General features: G+C 35.7%; 1 protein-coding gene across 1 annotated transcript; it reads left to right on the forward strand.

Annotated features, from left to right (window-relative positions):
* The first annotated feature begins 12,182 nt into the window (after positions 1-12,182).
* SPATC1L (spermatogenesis and centriole associated 1 like) lies at positions 12,183-18,762 on the forward strand. The gene is made up of 3 exons (XM_070956756.1): positions 12,183-12,288; positions 16,184-16,335; positions 18,436-18,762. The coding sequence occupies exons 1-3, from the start codon at positions 12,207-12,209 to the stop codon at positions 18,760-18,762; spliced, it is 561 nt and encodes a 186-aa protein (XP_070812857.1). The 5' UTR covers positions 12,183-12,206.
* Positions 18,763-20,534: the final 1,772 nt, after the last annotated feature.

The raw sequence follows: 20,534 nt of genomic DNA on the forward strand, positions 1-20,534 counted from the left end.
GATTGTGAATCAGAACTTTGAAAAATTTAAGCAGGAAATTAAAGAATTAGTGCAATTAAAGTTTGATACTCTGGACCGAAAGATTATAAAAATGGCTAATGGTTTTTCAGAATTTATGATCAAGTTGGATGCAAATACTAACTTATTAGAGTCTAAAGTGGAAGAAATTGAGGACAATTTGGACAATAGAATACAAAAAATTGAAAATGATTTGACAAACACTCAAGACAATAGTTCAGAAGAAAAACCTAAAATGGAGGCTGATCAAAAGACTTGTAATGCAGAAAACATGCAACAACGGATTGAAAGAGAAGTTTTAATGATGCAATATAATTTTACTGAATATGCAATTAGACTGAGAGGATTGCAGGAAAATAACAGAGTTGATTTAAGGAAAATATCTTCTGAAATTCTGGCTGGGATCTTAAAGGTCCAACCTGAGGAAGTATTTTGTAGGATCGATAGAGTTTATAGAATAAACTCCTGGATTGCAAAGCAAAGGCAATTGCCTAGAGATGTGGTGATTTATTTTACAGATAAAGAAATTAGAAATAATATTGTGCAAAATTCCTTCAACTCTACTTTGCAATTGTTTGGAAGAAAGATTTGGATTTACAAAGAGCTCCCGCCCAAGATGTTATTGGAAAGGAAGAAATTTGGTTTTCTGGTGACTGAGCTAAAAAAAAGAAATATTCTATTCAGGTGGGATGCCCCAGTTGGTATAATATTGAGATATCAAGGAGAAAGATACCAACTAAATACTGTTGAAAAAGCGGAAGAATTTTATCAAAAAATTTTGAAAATGAACTTAACATCTTTAGGCACAATACAGGATAAGCAGAAGGAGTTGGAAATAAAGGGAAAACATTGAATTACAGAGGCTGTGGTGGACAAATTGCCTTTGGATTCTTTAGACACCTCAGCTGGATTATCTACAAATATGAGAGAAGTGGCATCGGACTCTAACGTGATGATTCATCAAGTCACAGACAAGTATGGAGCAAAAAAGAAATATGAGACACAAAAACAAAACCAACAAGATCAAGTTATAAAGCAGAATGAAAACCGATCAGTTGATATACAACTTGTAGAAAGGAAACTAGGATGGAGATCAAACCCACAAAAAGAAAAGAAAAAAAGAAATAGGTCTCACAAAAATAAAAACTTCTAAATTAAGCAACAGTGAAGCCAGTTATTTTTTTAAAAAAATGAATGAATATATGAAAAGATAGTTGAGGCGAAGTATTGGTTAATATTATCCTGAGGAGAGTGACAGACCTCTGCAATGCCGTAATTTTAGGATGTGAAAAGAGCCTTAAATTGTTGAATTGGAATTATCTATTTTGGATTTCTTTTTTTTTATTGATAAATACATTATATTCATCATGAGCCATAAGGCAAGAGAGCTATGCTGGGCCATGCAGAAGATCTGGTTGTTACCCAATATGATGATGGGAATTAATAATCCTGATGAAAGCCACAATTACAACTATATGGAATATAATTATAATGTCACTCGGGTGGTTGTTTTTTTTCTTTTATATACATATGAGGATATTCATTACTGATGGGGGCAGATGATGATGGAGGATTTTGAACAAACTGTTGCACCAGGATGCTATGTTACCCTAATATGGATGATGGACTCAACAATCCAGTGGAAAGATATCAAAGAAGATATTATATGGATTATAAATTTAAAGTCATTGATTTTTTCTATATAACGGAATATATTTTTTTTAGCAGGGCGGGTAGTGGCTTAAAGATATTAAGAATTTGTTGTGTATGGCAATTTTGTAGGAAAGTGGGTGGAAATAGGTTAGTTTACTGATTGTTTAGTTTAAGAAAAGGGATGTTTAAGTGATATATTTAGGGGAGTGGAGAAAATGGATAGAGTTGAATAAATGTTAAATTAGGATTTATGGGGAAGGCTGCTTTGAAATGTTATATTAATATACACAAAAGATTAAATGTTATAGTAGGATTTATTATATAGTTTTAAAGTGGAAGGTTGTTTTGAAATGTTGTAATAATATACAGATATAAGTATGGGGGAGGAGAAAAAGGGCAGCTTATTGCTAAATTGGGAGTTATAATAATATTATGTTAAATTAGAAGTTTTCATACAATGTTATAGTTGAATGTTTTTTTGAAATGTATGGTAAAAGGGGGAAGTAATAATATTAATAATATTATTAGTAAGTAAGGGTCAGTATTTAGAGGAGGGAGTAAGGGGATGGTAAAATATTATATAATCTGTTATGAATTAGGTTTTTGTTGTGTAGAAGTCTCAGGGGGGGATGGGTGGTGAGGGGGGGTTAGGGAGGGGGGGGAGAAAAATGGGGGGGGGAAATTTGTATTTGAAAACTTTTTCAATAAAAAAAATAATAATAATCTGTGCCTTTTGTTCTTGATAAATTGCTGAAACTGCCTGTATAAATTGATCCCCAAAGTCCATCTTTTTTAAAGTCTTTAATAGAAAATTCCAATCCACTCTATCAAAGGCCTTCTCCGCATCCAAGAAAACCAGCACTGCAGGGATCTGTTTATTCTTCTCAAGATATTCCAATAAATCTATAACTTGCCTTACATTGTCCTTCATATATCTGCCTTCTATAAATCCCGCTTGGTCACAATGGATCACCTCTTGGATAACTGGCATCAACCTGTTGGCTAATACTTTTTCAAGTATTTTATAGTCATTATTCAGAAGAGATATTGGTCTAAAATTCTCAGGTTTTTTAGGACCTATTTGCTCTTTCGGTATCAAAGAAATATAAGCTGTTTTCCATGATAGGGGTATTTTACCCCCTTGTTGTATGTTACAAAATAAGTCTTTAAGATGTTCAACCATTTCTGCTTGCAAAGTTTTATAGTACACCGCAGTTAAACCATCCGTCCCAGGAGCTTTAGCTGTTTTCAATTGTTTAATTGCGGCCATAATCTCCTCAACTGTTATAGGATAATCCATTCTCTCCTTTTGTTGACTGGTAATTTTTGTAACTCTTTTATTTTCTAGATATTTCTCTGTAAGTCCATTCTGTGTATCATCTTTGGCATATAGTTTGGTATAATAATCCACAAAAATTTCTTTAATTAATTTTTGTTGGGAAATTTCCTTCCCTCCAGTATCAATACTATCAATAATCCGTGTACTCTGTTTCTTCCTCAATGTATAAGCCAACCATCTGCCCGGTTTATTAGCATTGCAAAATGTATTGTGTTTCACAAATTGTAAATTTGTTGCTGTTTGCTCCGCCATAAGCATTTGAAATTGATCTTTCAAAAGTTTTATAGCTCCTCGTATTCTTTCATCTGTTGGGTTTTTTATAAGTAGCTGTTCTTTATTCTTTATTTCTACTTCCATTTCATCTCTTTTCTTTTGTCGGTTTAATTTGTGTTTAGAGTTCATATGGATGAGTACCCCTCTCATATACGCTTTACTCGCATCCCACACAATTTCAATAGGGGTACCCTTATTCAAATTCATTTCAAAAAATTATTTCATCTGCTTTTTAAGTTCTGTTATATTCTTTTCATATCTAAACAAATTTTCATTTAATCTCCATGATCTTCTCTCACTCTTTCCCATCTCAATTTCTATCCATACCGGGCTATGGTCAGTTAAAGTCCTTAGAAAAATCTTTGTTCTTTTTGTTTTAACAAGTAAATCAGTTGATAGTAAAATAAAATCAATCCTAGAAAAGGATCTGTGTCTATCTGAAAAAAAAGTAAAGTCCAATTCTTTTGGGTTATGTATTCTCCAAATATCTTTTAGTTCCAAATCTTCTTTCATATGAAAAAAAGTCTGTGGTAGTCTAATCCTTGACTTCGCCGAGCTCTTTTTATCTATTTTAGAGTCAATTACTCCATTCCAATCTCCCATGATTAAAATGGATCTATAGTCCCATTGCAATATTTTAAAATGTAAAGTTTTGTAAAAATTATCCTGTTGTTGATTAGGAGCATAAATTCCAATCACTAAAATTAAGCCAGTTGCTGTATGCAATTCAATTGCTATAAACCTGCCACCTTCATCTGCTTCTATAATTTTAGCTGACAGTCTTTTATTTACATAGATAACCACACCATTCTTTTTTTCCAAATTTGAAGCTATAAAGTGTGTTCCTAATCTTGGATTTATCAAATATTTTTGATCTTGTATTCTAACATGAGTTTCTTGTAAGCAAATGATGTCATTATTAAATTGTCTCAGGTATGTAAATAATTTCTTCCTTTTCTGTGGTGAGTTTAGTCCATTCACATTCCAAGATAAAAACTTAATCGTCATCTAGGCTTTTCTGAAGCGACGAGCAGAATTGCCGAATGTCTCCTGAGTCTGTGGTCTTCGGCTTTGCTCCCCCCCATGGCTTCACATTCTTGTATATTGCTCTTGGCTCCTTTCTTATATTGTTGTGGCTTGGTCCTTTCCTGTTGTTGTTTTTCTTTGAGTTGCTTAGAAATTGCTCGAGTTACACGCTGATCTTTAGCTTCAGCCATCCGGACTAGCTCCAAAGCCACATCTCTTGTAGTCTTAGGTGGGTCAATCACAATTTTCAAAGGAAGGTCCAGCAGGGGCTCCTCCAGAAAACCTCCTGTAGCTCCCTGCATTTCCATTGCCTCTGATTCCCCCTGCTTAAGCTGCTCTTCCATCTCTTGCTGGAGTTGCTTCTCCTTGTCACTCTCCTTTATCTCCAACACAGTGGATGTACATGGGGATGGTGAACTTTCTTTAAAAACATTAGAATAAAATTGTTCCGCCTTCTCAACAGTGTTTAATCGATATCTTTCTCCATTATACCTCAAAATTATGCCAGTTGGAGCATCCCACCGGAATGGAATTTGTTGTCTTTTTAATTCATTCACTAGAAATCCAAAATCTTTTCTATCTTTTAACATCTTAGGTGGTAGCTCTTTATAAACTCCAATCTGTGTTCCCTCCACTTGCACAGCAGAGAGGAAAGACTTTTGCAGAATATCATTTCTCATTCTTCTATCTGTAAAATATATCACAACATCTCTAGGCAATTGTCTTTGTCTGGCCACCCACGAATTCACTCAGTAAATTTTATCCATTTTGCAAAAAATCTCTTCAGGGCTAATCTTTAACAGCAATGTTTTGATAAAATTGAAAAGGTGTAGTAGAATAGCTGTAGTGCTATCCATGCTACATGAAGCATTTTCTGTGAACAATAACATTTTCTTTCATATTCATAAAGTTGAAATGTACCTTACAGTAATCTTGTCCAATCCCCTTTCCATCATAGGATATACTGCCGTACAACATATCTGGCAGTTGGCCATCCAGTGTCTTTCTGAAGGTCTCCAGTGAAGGAGAACTCACCACTTTGTGGGACAGTCTGTTCCTGCAGTGAGATGTTGTATAGTCCAGAAATCAAATTGGTCAATAAGAACACCTGGATCCCCTTTTACACATACTGTCAAACCAGTTCACCTAATCCTATACTGGTGCCTTTCCTTTATTTCCCCAGTTTTGCATTTCTTTCTGTTAAATTCTATAAGGTAGTCCCCAATTTAGAACAGTTTATTTAGTGACTGTTCAATGTTACAATGGCACTGAAAAAAAGTGGCTTATAACCGTTTTTCACACTTACGACCATTGCAGCATACGCATGATCGCATGATTAAAATTTAGATGCTTGATGGTTAATGTTTATAATAGTTGCAGACTCCTGTTTCCTTTTGACAAGCAAGGTCAATTGGAAAGCCTGCTTCACTTAACAACCATGTTACTAACTATACAACAATGATTCACTTACCAACTGTTGGAAGAAAGGTAATAAAATAGGGCAAAATTTACCTAATAAATGTCTCACTTATCAACATAAATTTTGGGCTCAATTGTGGTTGTAAGTCAAGGACTACTTGTATTACTCATTCCAACCCATTGTTCAAGTCAATTTAGTTCTATTTGAATGTTCTCTCTTTCTTCCAAAGTACTAGCCATCCCTCCCAATTTTGTATCATCGACAAACTTTTTGTTCCGCCCTTCGTTCTGACAGAAGTCCATTAAGGTCTTGCAGAAATCTGATCCAACCCACTTGTTGCTATTTTATTTTATTAAGGAATATCATAAGGTACTCTTGCTACAAGCTTTGCTGTGGACCAAGTACACTGTATCAATGGCATTGTTCTACTAGTAATAAATTTGCTTTATCAAACCAATGCTGGCTTTCATTAATTGTAGCTTCTTATCTATGTGCTCAACATTCATGTTGCTAGACCTTGCTGTGTATAGACTTCATCCTGACAGGCCTACAGTTTTTCAGATCTGCCTCCTTTCTTTTCTTGAAGATGAGAATACATTTGCTCATGAGGAGGAATTCTTAAAGGTTACCTAGATTAGTTTGTTTCTTCAGTACCTCTGTGAAAAGTAGCTTTTCCTGCTCTTTGATATTTTTTTCACATTTCCGTCTGTTCTGGAGAGCTTCAATACTTCTGATCATGACTTCCCTGATGCATTGCAGTAGAGCAATTATCTCCTTAAATCTTTCCAGGCCTCCCACTTGACTGCTCCTGCCAAACTCCTATTTGCTCTTCCTCTTTGTTTGCTCAGAGGGCTTAGCCCAACTTTTATTTATTCATCTTTCTTTCTCTCCCTCTCCCTCTCCCTCTCTCTTCCTCTCCCCCCACTCTCACACATATTTTTTCCCATTCTATATACAAAAATGTTAAAAGTCCCAGATAAAATGACGATAATAATTGCTTGTAGTAATGTCCCCTTGCTTTAATATGCTGTTCAGTTGGGATACAAAAGTCACATTCAGTATCAAAAAGAATTCAATACAACTTATTGATGTTCAAGAAAGCATGTTTGGACTGTGAAGATTAGATGATTTCTGCATATTTTCTGGGTAGATATTTTGAAGCATTTCAATCAGTACAGATAGACCTGTTATCTCAGTCAATTTTCCAAGGACAGGTATATCAATAGACACCACACTAGATGTGTTCACTGATAATGTTTTCTAGAAATAGCATATGCTCTGATGATGTCAAAAAGTATTTTGCTAAATTATGTCAGTGTCTAGATATGTGTATGACATACATGACATAAATGTAACTATTTCTATTGTTTATTTTTCTTTTCAGCTCAGTCTGTCAGAAAAGATTATAATTATTCTCCCCACATCCTTTCCAAAGAGGCCAACATGTCAAGTCCTAGCACCCAGTCACCAATTAAATTGTTCCACACTGATCCTGTTACTGTTCAATCTAGAAATGAAGATAGGAAATCAGCACACATCTCAAATATACCATATTCTACCATGCCTGGAAAACAGCGTGAAGAACCTACAGACATATCAATGTTAAGGAAATCTTGGGCTACAGATGGTCCTTTCCCTGGTGGTGATAAGGTTCAAACATTTCCATTTAGCGTTGGTGAGAAATTATATTTGATGTCAACACTTTATGTGTATATTTTTAGGTACACATCTGCAGTTAATGGGATAGAGTTTGTTCTAGAAGCATTTGAATATTTTCCACTTTCAGTCCATAGTGTCAAAGTAATTATCATGAGTGACTAAGTTCTATCTGTGGACAAATTTAAGTGTCAGCTATACAACTCTTTATTTTAGTTGCTATTTTTTAGATCTTTATGATCCAATTTAGAGATGAAGTAACCTGAAAATGTTAACATATTCCAGTTATGGTTGTACGATAGAGCTGTGTAAGAGATTTAACATACTAGCTGTGATTTTCAGTTCCTTATCTAAAACTCCTAGAAGTAGAACTGGCCCTCACAGCAGATTAACACGTCAAATTGCTGTTTTGATCAATAACATTTTTTTTTATTGAAAAAGTTTTTCAAATACAATTTTTCCCCCCTTTCCCCCCCTCCTCCCTAACCCCCCCCTCCCCCTCCCCTCCCCCTGTGGCTTCTCCAAAATAAAACCCAAGTTAATAACAGATTATATAATACTTTACCATCCTTTTGTTCCACCCCCCATATACTAACCCTTTCTTTCTAACAATAATATTATATCCCCCTTATACTATACATTTCAAAAACAACATTCAGATTATATAATAGTAAGATTATATATAAAACAGTAAGATTATATAATAAATTATAATATAATATAATATAAATTCTAATTTAGCAATTTCATCTATTCAACTCATAATCTATCCTTCTAACAATATCATTATATCCCCCTTATACTATACATTTAAAAACAACATTCAAAGCAACTTTCAGCTGTAAAACTATATAATAAATCCTAATTTAGCAATTTCAACTCATAATCTATCCATTTCCTCCTCCCCCATACATATATCTCTTAATTCGAATCTTTTACGTATATTGATATAACATCCCTTCTCCTAAACTAAACAGTCAGTAAACTAACCTGTCTCCACCCACTTTCCTACAGGTCTACATACATAATATTTTCAATATCTTTATTCTTCTGCCCATTCCACTAAAAAAGAATTTATTTACATATATATATAAAATCCTCAATTAACTTTAAATTTGTAATCCATATGATATCTTCTGTAATGTCTCTCAACTGGATTGTTAATTCCATTACCCATGTTAGGGTAACGTCACATCCTAATTCCAACAGTATGTTCGGTATCTTCAATTACCATCTGCCCCCATCAATAGTAAATGTTTTCATATATAAAAAACCACCCGAGTGACTTTATATTTATATTCCATATAGTGTCATCTATGATGTCTTCCATCTAGATTATTAATTCCAACCACCGTGTTGGGGTAACAGCCAGATCTTCTGCATGCCCCAATCCCATAGTTCTCTTGCCTTATAGCTCAGCATAAACGTAATCCATTTGTCAAAGAATCCAAAATAGAAAATTCCAATCCACTCAATTTATGGCCATCTTCACATCCCAAGAGTACAGCACTGCAGAGATCTGTCACTCTCCTCAAGATAATATACACCAATACTTTGCCTCAACTAAATTTCTAAATATTCAATCAGCTCTTAAGTAACTGGCATTACACTGTTGTTTGGTCTAAAAATTTTTATTTTTGTAGGACCTGCTTCTTCTTTTCTTAACTTTTTGTGGCTTAGATCTCCATCCTGGTTTCCTTTCTATGAGTTGTATATCAACTGTTTGGTTTCCATGCTGGTCTGTAGCTTGATAAGTCATCACATTAGAATCCAAAGCCGCCTCTCTTGTATTTGTAAGTAATCCAACTGTAGCCTCTGAAGGAGAATCCAGAAGCGGCTTATCCACAAAAGCCTCTATAACTTGTTGTTTTTCCGTTACCTCCACCTCCATCTGCTTAGCCTGAATTTCAATTTGTTGATTTTGCTTTTCTTTATTCCCCTCGTGTATTATACGTGGAGATGTTAAACCCATTTTAAAAACCTTATAGTAAAATTCTTCCACTTTTTCAACAGTATTTAGTTGATATCGTTCTCCTTGATATCTCAATATTATACCAACTGGGACATCCCACCTGAATGGGATGTTTTGTTTCTTTAGTTCAGTCACCAAAAATCCAAACTCCTTTCTATCTTTTAACATCTTGGGCGGTAGTTCTTTAAATATCCAGATCTTCCTTCCATGTATTTCAAGAGTGGAGTTGAAAGACTTTTGCACAATATCATTTCTTATTTCCTTATCAGTAAAGTAAATCACCACATCTCTAGGCAGCTGCCTTTGCTTTGCCACCCAAGAATTAACTCTGTAGGCCCTATCAATCTTGCAGGATACATCTTCAGGGCTAACCTTTAAAATCCCAGCCAGAACTTCAGCAGACATCTTTCTCAAATCTTGTCTTTTATCTTCCTAATTCTAACCGCAAATTCCATGAGTCTGAATTGCATTATTGTGGCTTCATTTTCAATCCTTTGTTTTATATTATCTACATTGTAAGTCTTATAATCAGCTTCCTTTATTTTTTTAAACTCTTACTTCTGAGCTTTTTTCTTGAATCCTTATTAAATAATTTTCAATTCTTTCTATTTTATTATCCAAATTATAAATCTTATCATCAACTTCCTTAGAGTCTATTTTTAAATTTATAATTTCATCCATCTTCAGAATTAGTTCTATGAAACTTTTCATATGTTGCTTCAGAATATCATACTTTTGTTGAACCAACTCTTTAATTTCCTGTCTAAAATTTTCAAGATTCAAATTCACAGTTTTATTCACAGTTTTTTGCCATCTCCTCCAGTAGAAATTTCTTTAGGTCTATGAAGCCATTCTTCTGCATCTGCAAACTCTCAACTTGTTCATGCGATTTATAAATGGGAGAGCCCCCCCACATGGCTTGGTTATCTGGCTTTGTCAGTTTTAGCACCATCCTGCCACACAACAGATTTTTTTTCTTTTTCCTTTTAAAGAGAAAGACTTCTCTCCAAACAATATCAATAACAAGTCTCTAAGAAGGAAGAAACATGAAATAAGAGTTTTTTCTCTTCACTTCTAACCAGCACTTTTGCTACATACTTTGTAACTTTGTAACGTAACGTTATATACTATTCAAACGGAAGGACTTTCGCTTTCAGCTTTTCTCAAGCCTCGGCCAGTTGCCATTTTAAACTCTCCTTTTTCCTCCTTTCACTCTTCTTTAATTTTAAAATCAGTCTTGCGGTTAGAATACTTGCAGTTTAGGATCCCCAATCCGGATTTCATCCTGCTTATTCAAATGATCTGTTAATTTCGTTGATTGGTCTGGTCCCAGCGCCTAGCTCTGCAAAAAGGCAGAGTTCTCCCGAAGCCTGGAGCAGCGGCGAGCAGAAATAGGGAGCCACAACCTGCTTCGTCCCCAAGAGTAAAAAAAGAACTCTGGGGACTTCGCAGAGGGCTCTACCTGCCCTCGCCAGCTCTATCTCACATTTCCTTTAGGAAATGGAGTTTTTCGAGCCGCCTTTCAGATGTAAAGGCAGCTCTTTACGGGCGACGGGGCTGGCGGTCTCAGAGGACCGTCTGGCGGCGGCAGAAGCCAGACCGGAAGCCTTGATCAATAACATTTTGATCAATCTATAAAACATCAACATTCTGTCACATTTAGTATACATTTAGTTATGAGCTTTCCTCCATAAATAAACTTGCTTAAACAGCTTATATAAAGCTACATCTACAATATTATTTCCTTCCATTTGAAAATAGCTTTTTGAAGGTCTTCTTCGTCAATTTTAAGTAATGTTGGGCATTTAATTGCTTATTAATAAGTTATCAATTTTAATAAACAAATATGTTAAAAGCAATGTCCTGATGTTTTAGGAACTTTACTATTTGCACCCTTTATTGTGAAAATTATCTATTCATTCATACTCTGAACTTTAAAAAAAAATCATGTTAAGATTGCACAAGAAATTGGAATGTCTTACCACTCAAACCTTTTGTCATAACTTCACAAGTTTTAAGCAGTCATCACTCCCAATATATTTTTTAAAGAGTGCTAATGAAAATGAAAAAAACCCTGTTCTTTATTGCTAAATGAAAAAACACAGAGATCTATTTCATTTAAGACATCTTGTAAAAAAAACCTATCAGGTGAAGCAGAAATCTCAGCCTGGTGATTTCTCCACTAGATGATCAATCGAGCCATCAAGTCATTTTCAACTCCTAGCAACCACATAGATAGATTTTTTTTCATGAGGTTTTCCTCCATGATATCACTTCCATTAGATTGGGAGGTCTCTAATAGAGAAATGTGAGCTTTGTGGTATATGAACTGCACACTGCACTAACAACAATTTTAACAAGGTGAGCTTCTCTCTCTCTCTCTCTCCCTCCCTCCCTCCCTCTCTCTCTCTCTCCATTGTAATTCAAAGGGGAGAGCAGGGCACAGCCTTTATCAAGTCCTGGTTATTTATGGCCTAGGTATTCACAGAAGATGTGGAGAACAGTGGGAAGGAAATATTTATTTGGGGTGGATGTGCCCAGTAAAATGAATTTCTATAATCCATTTACTGTTTTATTACTCTTGGCATAACTGGTGCTAAATCTGCTTAACTGCAGCTCATTACAAAACAGGAGGACTCCTGAATCCAAAAGAGAAGCTCAATTCCTCAACATTGTGGCCAGAAGAATCACCTTCTTCAAGGACAAACAAAGAGGAGGCCCAAGCACAGATCACATTTTCTAACGATGTAAACATCCCAAAAGGAAGGAGTCCTGAGAGACAGCCCTACTGCTTAGGAGGTAATGCTCTGGACACCAGCATAGACAAAACCCAGCTTGAATTGCAAGAGATGCCTCGGAAGAAGAGAGTCTGGTTCTCGGATTCACCTGCTACAGACAAGTTAAGGAAGTTCCATACATTCTACCTGAATGGTAATACTGAGACTTTGTGGCTGTTTCATGTTGCAGATGTTGTGAAGCGAAACCCTCACTCCCCCGCCAAAACATTTTTAGAGTTTTCACATCTCTGTGTGGTATGTTTGTGTGTTTGTATAAGAGAACAAGAAATCTGAGAATTTAAATATGTGTAATATTTTTATAACTCATTAGAAATACTTATTTATTAATTAAATAAATCTATACAGTAAAACAACCAAGCTACACAAGTCAGCGGTGGGTTGCCCCCGGTCTGGTCTGGTTCTATAGAACCGGTAGTAAAACTGGCAGGAGGCTCTACCCACCCGCCATGATATCATCATCAGTGATCTGCGCATGCTCAGAAGCTTCTGCGCATGCGTAGAAGTGTGCGTGCTCCCATTGCGAACTGGTAGTAAAAGTAAGTAGAAACCACCCCGAACCTAATGAACACTGGGTGGTGAACAAAATATGAACACAATACAGAAAAAACAACAATTTAAAATGATAAACTACAGTAAAGCCCCAGTAAAAACTCGCATCCATTCACCAACTGTCCATATCAGATATATAATTATTTTTGTTGCTATTTATTTATTTATTATTTATTTATTAAATTTTTATACTGCCCTTCTCCCGAAGGACTCAGGGCGGTGAACAGCCAAATTTAAAATACATACAATATGAAAATTAAAATAATTTAAAACATGATTAAATTAATTTGGCTTCCCCAATTTAAAACCCCTTACCCATAAAATTGACCAGTTAAAAATTTTAAGCCAGCCTGGCTTGCTGAAATAGAAAAGTCTTCAGGGCCTGGCAGAAAGTACGGCGGTCCGGGATCAGTTGTAACCCTGGGGGTAGCTCGTTCCAGAGGGTGGGTGCCCCCACCAAGAAGGCTCTCCCCCTGGGGGCCAGTCGACATTGTTTGACCGACGGCACCTGAGGAGACCCTCTCTGTGAGAGCGAATTGGCCGGTGGGAGGTTATCGGTGGCAGAAGGTGGTCTCGTAGATACCCAGGCCCTAAGCCATGGAGCGCTTTAAAGGTGAGAATCAATACCTTGAAGCGCACCCGGAAGACCACCGGAAACCAGTGCAGCTCGCGCAGGAGAGCTGTTACATGGGAGCGCCATGTCGCCCCCACAATCACCCATGTGGCCGCATTCTGGACCAGTTGGAGCCTCCGGGTGTTCCTCAAGGGGAGCCCCATGTAGAGAGCATTACAGTAATCCAGGCTATATCCATTTTTAAAATGTATTATATATAATTTAGGTAAATATAAAATGCTGCTCCAGAAATAAATAGGAAATCATGCAGCTTTACTTAGCACTTTAATTCATATTGTCCTTAGTACAGTATAAAAATGATCCCTCCTAGATATTTTTAATATATTGCATTGTTATTACAGAGCCCTCAAGGACATTTCATTTCCCTAAAACACAAACAAAATGTAAAACAAGGATGACTGGTAACAATACTAACTACTCTGTAGAGCTGTTGTGCAATGCTTTTCTCCCTGGTCTTTTTATGGGTTATCATGCAGAGTCACTCTAACACAGTCTCTCAGCCTATCCTGTATTTAGCATTATTTATTTAGAGTATAGTATATCATACATGGACTAGCAATTTTAAAAAACTTACTTCTCTTTTCCTCCTCAGGACTCAAGGTTTCAATTTATGTAACAATTGTTGTATATTTTTGTCATCTCCCTTACTCACTGTAGATGGTGACCTGAGTGTGCCCGAATTTGTTATATTATAATTATTGTATTGGTGGGATATGCAGTGACCATCAGTTTTAAATTATGATACAGCAGTTTGAAAAACTGTCCTGTTTTCATTCTGATGATTAGAAACTTCCTAATTCAATTTAGTAACTGAATTTGCTTTTTGTATTTAATTTTTTGTTTATTTTTTAAATCCTGGGATGTTTTAAAAAAACAGAATTATGTTTGCAGACATTCATTGTATCTTTTATTGGAAATCATTCTTCAACACTACAAATAAATGCAGAAATTTTAATTGTGATCAACAGTTTTGATTTCTGAATGGTTCCTAAAATATTCCATTGTAGGCAGATTGACTAGTTAATTTCTCTCTCTCCCCTCGTCCCATTCTAGCATTTACAATTAAAAGTCAAATAAATCGTTCAATAAATGTAAACTGATTGCAAACATACCACTTTTTTTCTGCACCTTTAAGAAATGCTGAATTTCTTGCAAACTCCTGATAGTCTGACTTTTATTTGGGTCATATCAGGAGTTTCCCCTTTTGAGGGAATGCTATAATGGAAAAGAAATGGCTTTCCTTCAGCTATCAGTTATATTTTATACCCAAACAAGCAAAATCTGACCATTGTTATTTCTCTGGATATCGTGAAAGCTGGTTGACAGGATTAAATATTTTGATCAAATATGGGTTTTTTGCATTTTACAAAAAATTGAACGAATATGTTATATATTTATTCATAATTAGTTAGAATTACAGAGTTAGAAGGGACCTTGGAGGTCTTCTAGCCCAACCCCCTGCTCAGGAAACCCTATATCATTCCAGACAAATGGTTATCCAATCTCTTCTTAAAAACTCCCAATGTTGGAACATCCACAACTTCTGAAGGCAAGTTATTCCAAGTTATTCCACTGATTAATTGTTCTGTCAGGAAATTTCTTCTTAGTTCTAGGTTGCTTCTCTTCTTGATTTGTTTCCATCCTTCTTTTCATTAAACTAGACTTACCAAATTCCAGCAACTGTTCGTTATATGTTAATGTAATAATATATTTATATATTTATTCATTCATATATCAGTCATAATTTATTATAAACAGTATATATTCTTTCTTATGTTGAAATGAATGCTAAAAATGTATCTGATCTCTTTACTTCTTAAATATGATTTCAGAGTTGCTTCCTTGTACCATTCTCATATTATTAATGAGAACCAAATTTGTGTAGTGGTTAAGGTGCTGGTATAGAAACTGTAGATCATAAGTTCTAGTCCCACTTTAGGCATGAAAGGCAGCTGGGTGACTTTATGCTAGTCACTGTCTCTCAGCCTAACTCACTTCACAGGGTTGTTGTTGTGAAGAAAATAGGTGGCGGGAGCATTAGTCACATATCCTACCTTGAGTTTACAAAAAATAAAGACAGGATACAGCAAATAAATGAATAAATAAGAAGTATTACATTTCAGTGAAATTAAATATAAACTAGATTTTCAAGCAGATAACAGATCAGGAATTATCACTGCATTTTTTATTTAATAGAAATTTGATTTTTATTCTGCTGTATAATACATGAATTCTGATGCCATTGGGCTCTAGTAAGACCTTTGATGTGCTCAGGATTTGTGGTTTAAGTGATTTCCATTCTCACTCTCCTTCAGTATTAATGGGCTAAGACACTGAGCTTGTAGATCAGAAAGGTCGGAAGTTTGGTGATTCGAAACCCTAGTACAGGTCTCCTGCATGAGAAGGGGGTTGGACTAAATGACCACCATGGCCCCTTCCAACTCCGTTACTGTAATTTTTTTTTTAATTTGATTTATATGCCGCCCTTCTCCGGAGACTCAGAGCGGCTTACAATGCGTTAAGCAATAGCCTTCATACTTTTGTATATTTATACAAAGTCAGCTTATTGCCCCCACAAACTGGGTCCTCATTTAACCTACCTTAGAAAGGATGGAAGGCTGAGTCAACCTTGAGCCTGGTGAGATTTGAACTTACAGTAATTGCAGACAGCTGGTGTTAATCACAATGCTTTTAGTCTGCTGAGCCACCAGGCCCTTGTAATTGCGATGATGAGTATTTTTTTAATCTAATAAGGGAAAAGTTCATTACAGACAGGCTATTTCATAGAAGTGTTTTTAGCCTCTTCTAGCTAAGATCATGTCTATCTCTGTTTTTTCCCCTCTAGATATAGAAATTGCTCAAAACAACAAGAAAAATGGGCGCATCGTGGGAGAGATTGCTTTCCAGTTAGACAGGCGTATCCTTGCACATGTATTCCCTGGAATAACACGGCTCTATGGATTCACAGTATCCAATATTCCTGAGAAAATAAAACAAGTAAGTAATTCTATCCCAACACTTAGAGATAAATGGAGATTTTGTCAAGATTGTAGACCTGAATAAAATTTAGAGATCCAGCTTTTGTGCCACCTGGCAGCATTATTGAGCAGAAGAAGGCAGCCTCTTAAGGTGTCAAAGAAGAGAACTCTGGACATAATAAAAGTGGACCGCCTTATATTCCCTAGGAGAGCTCAGTTTAAAGTGTAAAACAAAACACATTTTTCTCAGGCCAGTTGATAATTTCTTGTCAATAGAATTACTTCTGTCAGTAGAGAGAAGATAATTCTATCTTCTATTTTCTATAGTTAGATAGAATTACTTCAATCATTACATTCCACACTTGATATACTAGAGTTCTTCATAAACTGATAAATTTCAAGTTTTCATTTTATAGGTCACATTAACATAATCATTACCATACTACACCATACCACAAAAAAGATGTTGAGATTTTGGAAAAAGTTCAGAGAAGAGCAACTACGATGATCAAAGACCTGGAAACTAAACTGTATGAAGAACGGCTGCAGATTTTGGGTCTGGCTAGTCTAAAGAAAAGAAGGACTAGGGGTGATATGATAGCGGTATTTCAGTATTTGAGGAGCTGCCCCAAAGAAGAGGGGGTCAAATTATTCTCCAAAGCACCAGAGGGCAGGACAAGAAATAATGGTTGGAAACTAATCAAAGAGAGAAGCAATCTGGAATTAAGGAGAAACTTCCTAACAGTGAGGACAATTAACCAGTGGAACAGCTTGCCTCCAGAAATCGTGGGCACTCCATCACTGGAGGTTTTTAAGAAGAGACTGGACAGTCACTTGTCTGAGATTGTACAGTTTTCCTGCGTGAGCAGGGGGCTGGACTAGAAGACCTCCAAGGTCCCTTCCAGCTCTATTCTAATTCTAATCAAATCTCATTTCTCTTCTAAACCAAGTAACTTTCTAAAATGTTGTATGAATGTAGATTTAGACAAAAGACACTAATTACTAATAAGAGCCAAAATAGCATGTTTGCATTGTGATAACTGGTGTGATAACTACTTTCGTTTGCAAAATATCCTTTGATTGTCTAATAAAACAGGCCAATGATCTCAAAACAAAGTTAACTATGAGCAGAGATAAAAACTATTCTTAATCAGATCCAGAGGACATCTTAATAAATGAAGAAATAATTGCATTTGTTAACTCTAGCTGAGATATTTAGATACCATATTTTAAACCACCTGTTAAAAAAGGAAGGGATTTTAATTTTTATTAAAATATGTTCTAAAAACATAACCTGCCTCATATCAAAACCTTTTTCTATTTCCATTGAAGCCACCACTGCCAACTCAATTTCTATGCGTAGGTTTCTGAACTAATAGTTAAAAGTGTGATATTCAGTTCTTCATTTTTATTTTGGTCACTGATCAGCATAAAACGTTTATATGAAAGGAGTGCACAAGCAGGTTTTGTTTCAAAATTCAATAGAGAACTAGAAAGGTTTTCTTTATGCATTTTTTTACAAATATACCAGATGAATATGTAATAAAACCCAGAAGAGTCAGAATTAATTGCTGCTACATTACATTTTTTAGGTCCAGCTACAAATCTGAATCTTCTGAGCCTTGGTTTTGTTCCAAGGTGCATTGTATTTTTATGAATAAAAATTCATTCATATTTATGCTATAAGTAACTGTAATGATATTGTAGTAATGTTGCGGTAGAGGACTCTGAGTTTATATGTGTGTGTGCAGTGGTTGTGTGTATATGTATGTGTGGTGTGCATGGATTTAGAGAGAACAATATTTTTTTTGCATTTATAAGAACTTTTCCAAGACTATCAAAACTGAAGGTTTGGATCATGCATGCATGGGGAAACTTACACCAATAGTACAAACATCCACAGAATTGCAAAACTTCAGAATTGTATTAGGAGATTAGCCAATTTAAGTAGAAAATATTATAGTAATAGTACTATTTGTGATCCATTTCACAATTTTTTTAAAAAAACTGTACAATCGTCAATTTCTTCTTTTCTGCTCCTATTAGTGTTATACAAAATTCAGGCTGATTTACACTTCCATAAAATATTAACCATAGGTTTATATCTGACAATTCTTAGGTCTCCACGAGATCTTTAGATGGTTCTCTAGACGAGAAAAAATATCGAGCTATAACCCAGCGTTATCATAACCTGATTACCCGCTTGGAGAAAATGGGCTACCGCACCGATGTCCATCCAGTGTTTAGTGAATTTCTTATCAACACCTATGGCATCCTGAAGCAAAGGCCTGACCTCAGCTCTAACCCCATGAATGACAATCCTAATGATCTCAGAAAGATGGTGATAGACATTGTCCCAGCTAAATTCCTTGGTGATACCTTACTGCTCTTGAACTGTTTGTGTGAACTTTCGAAAGAAGACAACAAGGCCCTTTTTGCCTGGTAGTGCCTCCTGCAACGTCCCCATTTTTAATAGAAAGAGCACCTAAGCACAGCATATACGTAATAAAGAATGCTGCTAAAAGAGGGTGTGGGATAACATGTGTATGATTTTTTAATTAAGCTGTGGCTGTCCAAATCACTGCTTCATGTTGTATGTAATTTGGTTTTGGCAAAGTTTATATTTCATGATATTTTTGAAAAACTGGTGCTGTATTGATAATGTTTCATTGGTAACTGCTATGTCAGGTATATTTTGATGGGAATATCAATAAAATAATATAGAAGTGGTTGTTTGTTGCAACAGTTCACAAATTCCCAATTAAATCCTGCATTATTTCTGTGTGAGAAAGAAAACACCTGTCAGACTATAATTTTATTTTGCTTGTTCCACAAAGGTACAGCTATAGGTATGACATGACTTACTGTAAAATTTGAATGCTCTTCAAGAAACACATTTCTTTCTCATGCCTATAAAAAACCTGGGGCATTTTGCTTCAGTGATAATAAAATGTATATAGATTCCTTTGGATTGTTACAGAACTATATATCACCATTTACCTGCATTGGTGGTACAAAACATTTCCAGTACTTCCAAAATATTGGATTCTGGAATCCTGTCACTTAGTATGACAAATGTGCATTCAAATGTTTATCAATGTATTCAAATGCTTGAAAGTATAATAGACTTTTCTAATTAGTTTTAGGATGACAAAGGGGGGGATAAACTTTTACCATAAGTTTAGTTCCAATGAGAAGTTTGTGCATTTATTCATAATGAACACAACTGCAATTTCAAATGCTATTGCAAAGCTGGAGTAGTAGATGTTTATCAACATTCTGCTTTATGCCTAATTGATGATTAGGCCCCTGTTGAGGCTGTACGCCACTAATGGAGCAGGGAATATATGGCTCCCCACATGCTGTTAAACTAGATTGCCCCTTCACCTCAGCCAGCATGGCCAATGATAGGCAACGGTGGAAGCTGTATACAACTCCTGAAAAAGCCAGGGATTCCCAGACCTCTCATCAAAATTTATCTTCAGAAATGCTAGGCAGTTCTTAGAATATTCTGTCTTGTTTTTCTTCTTTCTTCAAAGAGCTTCTCTCCCTTTACATATTATTTATGTGCCATTTATCTATTTAGTGAAGCATGAATTCTGTCCAATTTCGGAAAGGATGAATTGTTGAGTTTAATAAACTATTTCAGTCAAATGACATTGGAATGCTATTACATCTTTTCTCCTTCACAGCGTTGGTTTGATAAGGGAGACCCAGGTTTAAGACTATCCTTAGCTACGGAAACCCATTGGGTTATGTTTGCCCACTCATCCTCTCTCAGCCCAGTTTACTTCATAGGGTTATTGTGGAGGGAGTGCTATGATCACCACCCTGAGAATTAATAAGAAAGTGAGTTGAATGTGTTCTAGAGAGCAAAATCTTACCTTGGCAAAAATGAGTGGGGTCAAAGGACTAGGTAAAGCTTAGCTCTGAGGAAGTTACATATCCTTCCAGGCAGAGAACAAGTGACTATCAGAAGACCCAGGCATTTGCAGGGAGCAAGTGAGAAAGTATATGCTGGTGATGGACCAAGGCCTGTGAAAAGGAGGCAGGAAATATCCTGTCATTAGCAATCTCTAAAGAAGAGGTAGAGAGAAGGGTAAAGATCAAGATCTGTGACCCCATTTCATCTGAAGCATATATTTCTAAAGCAGGTTGCTAACAATTCTACTGTTACTTGTTTGTTACTTTTTTGACTTGTGTTTTTTTTCTCATGTG

The sequence above is a fragment of the Pituophis catenifer genome, unplaced genomic scaffold (assembly GCF_029215685.1).
Source record: "Pituophis catenifer annectens isolate HBS135680 unplaced genomic scaffold, rPitCat1.0.hap2 SCAF_1, whole genome shotgun sequence".
NCBI lineage: Eukaryota > Metazoa > Chordata > Lepidosauria > Squamata > Colubridae > Pituophis > Pituophis catenifer.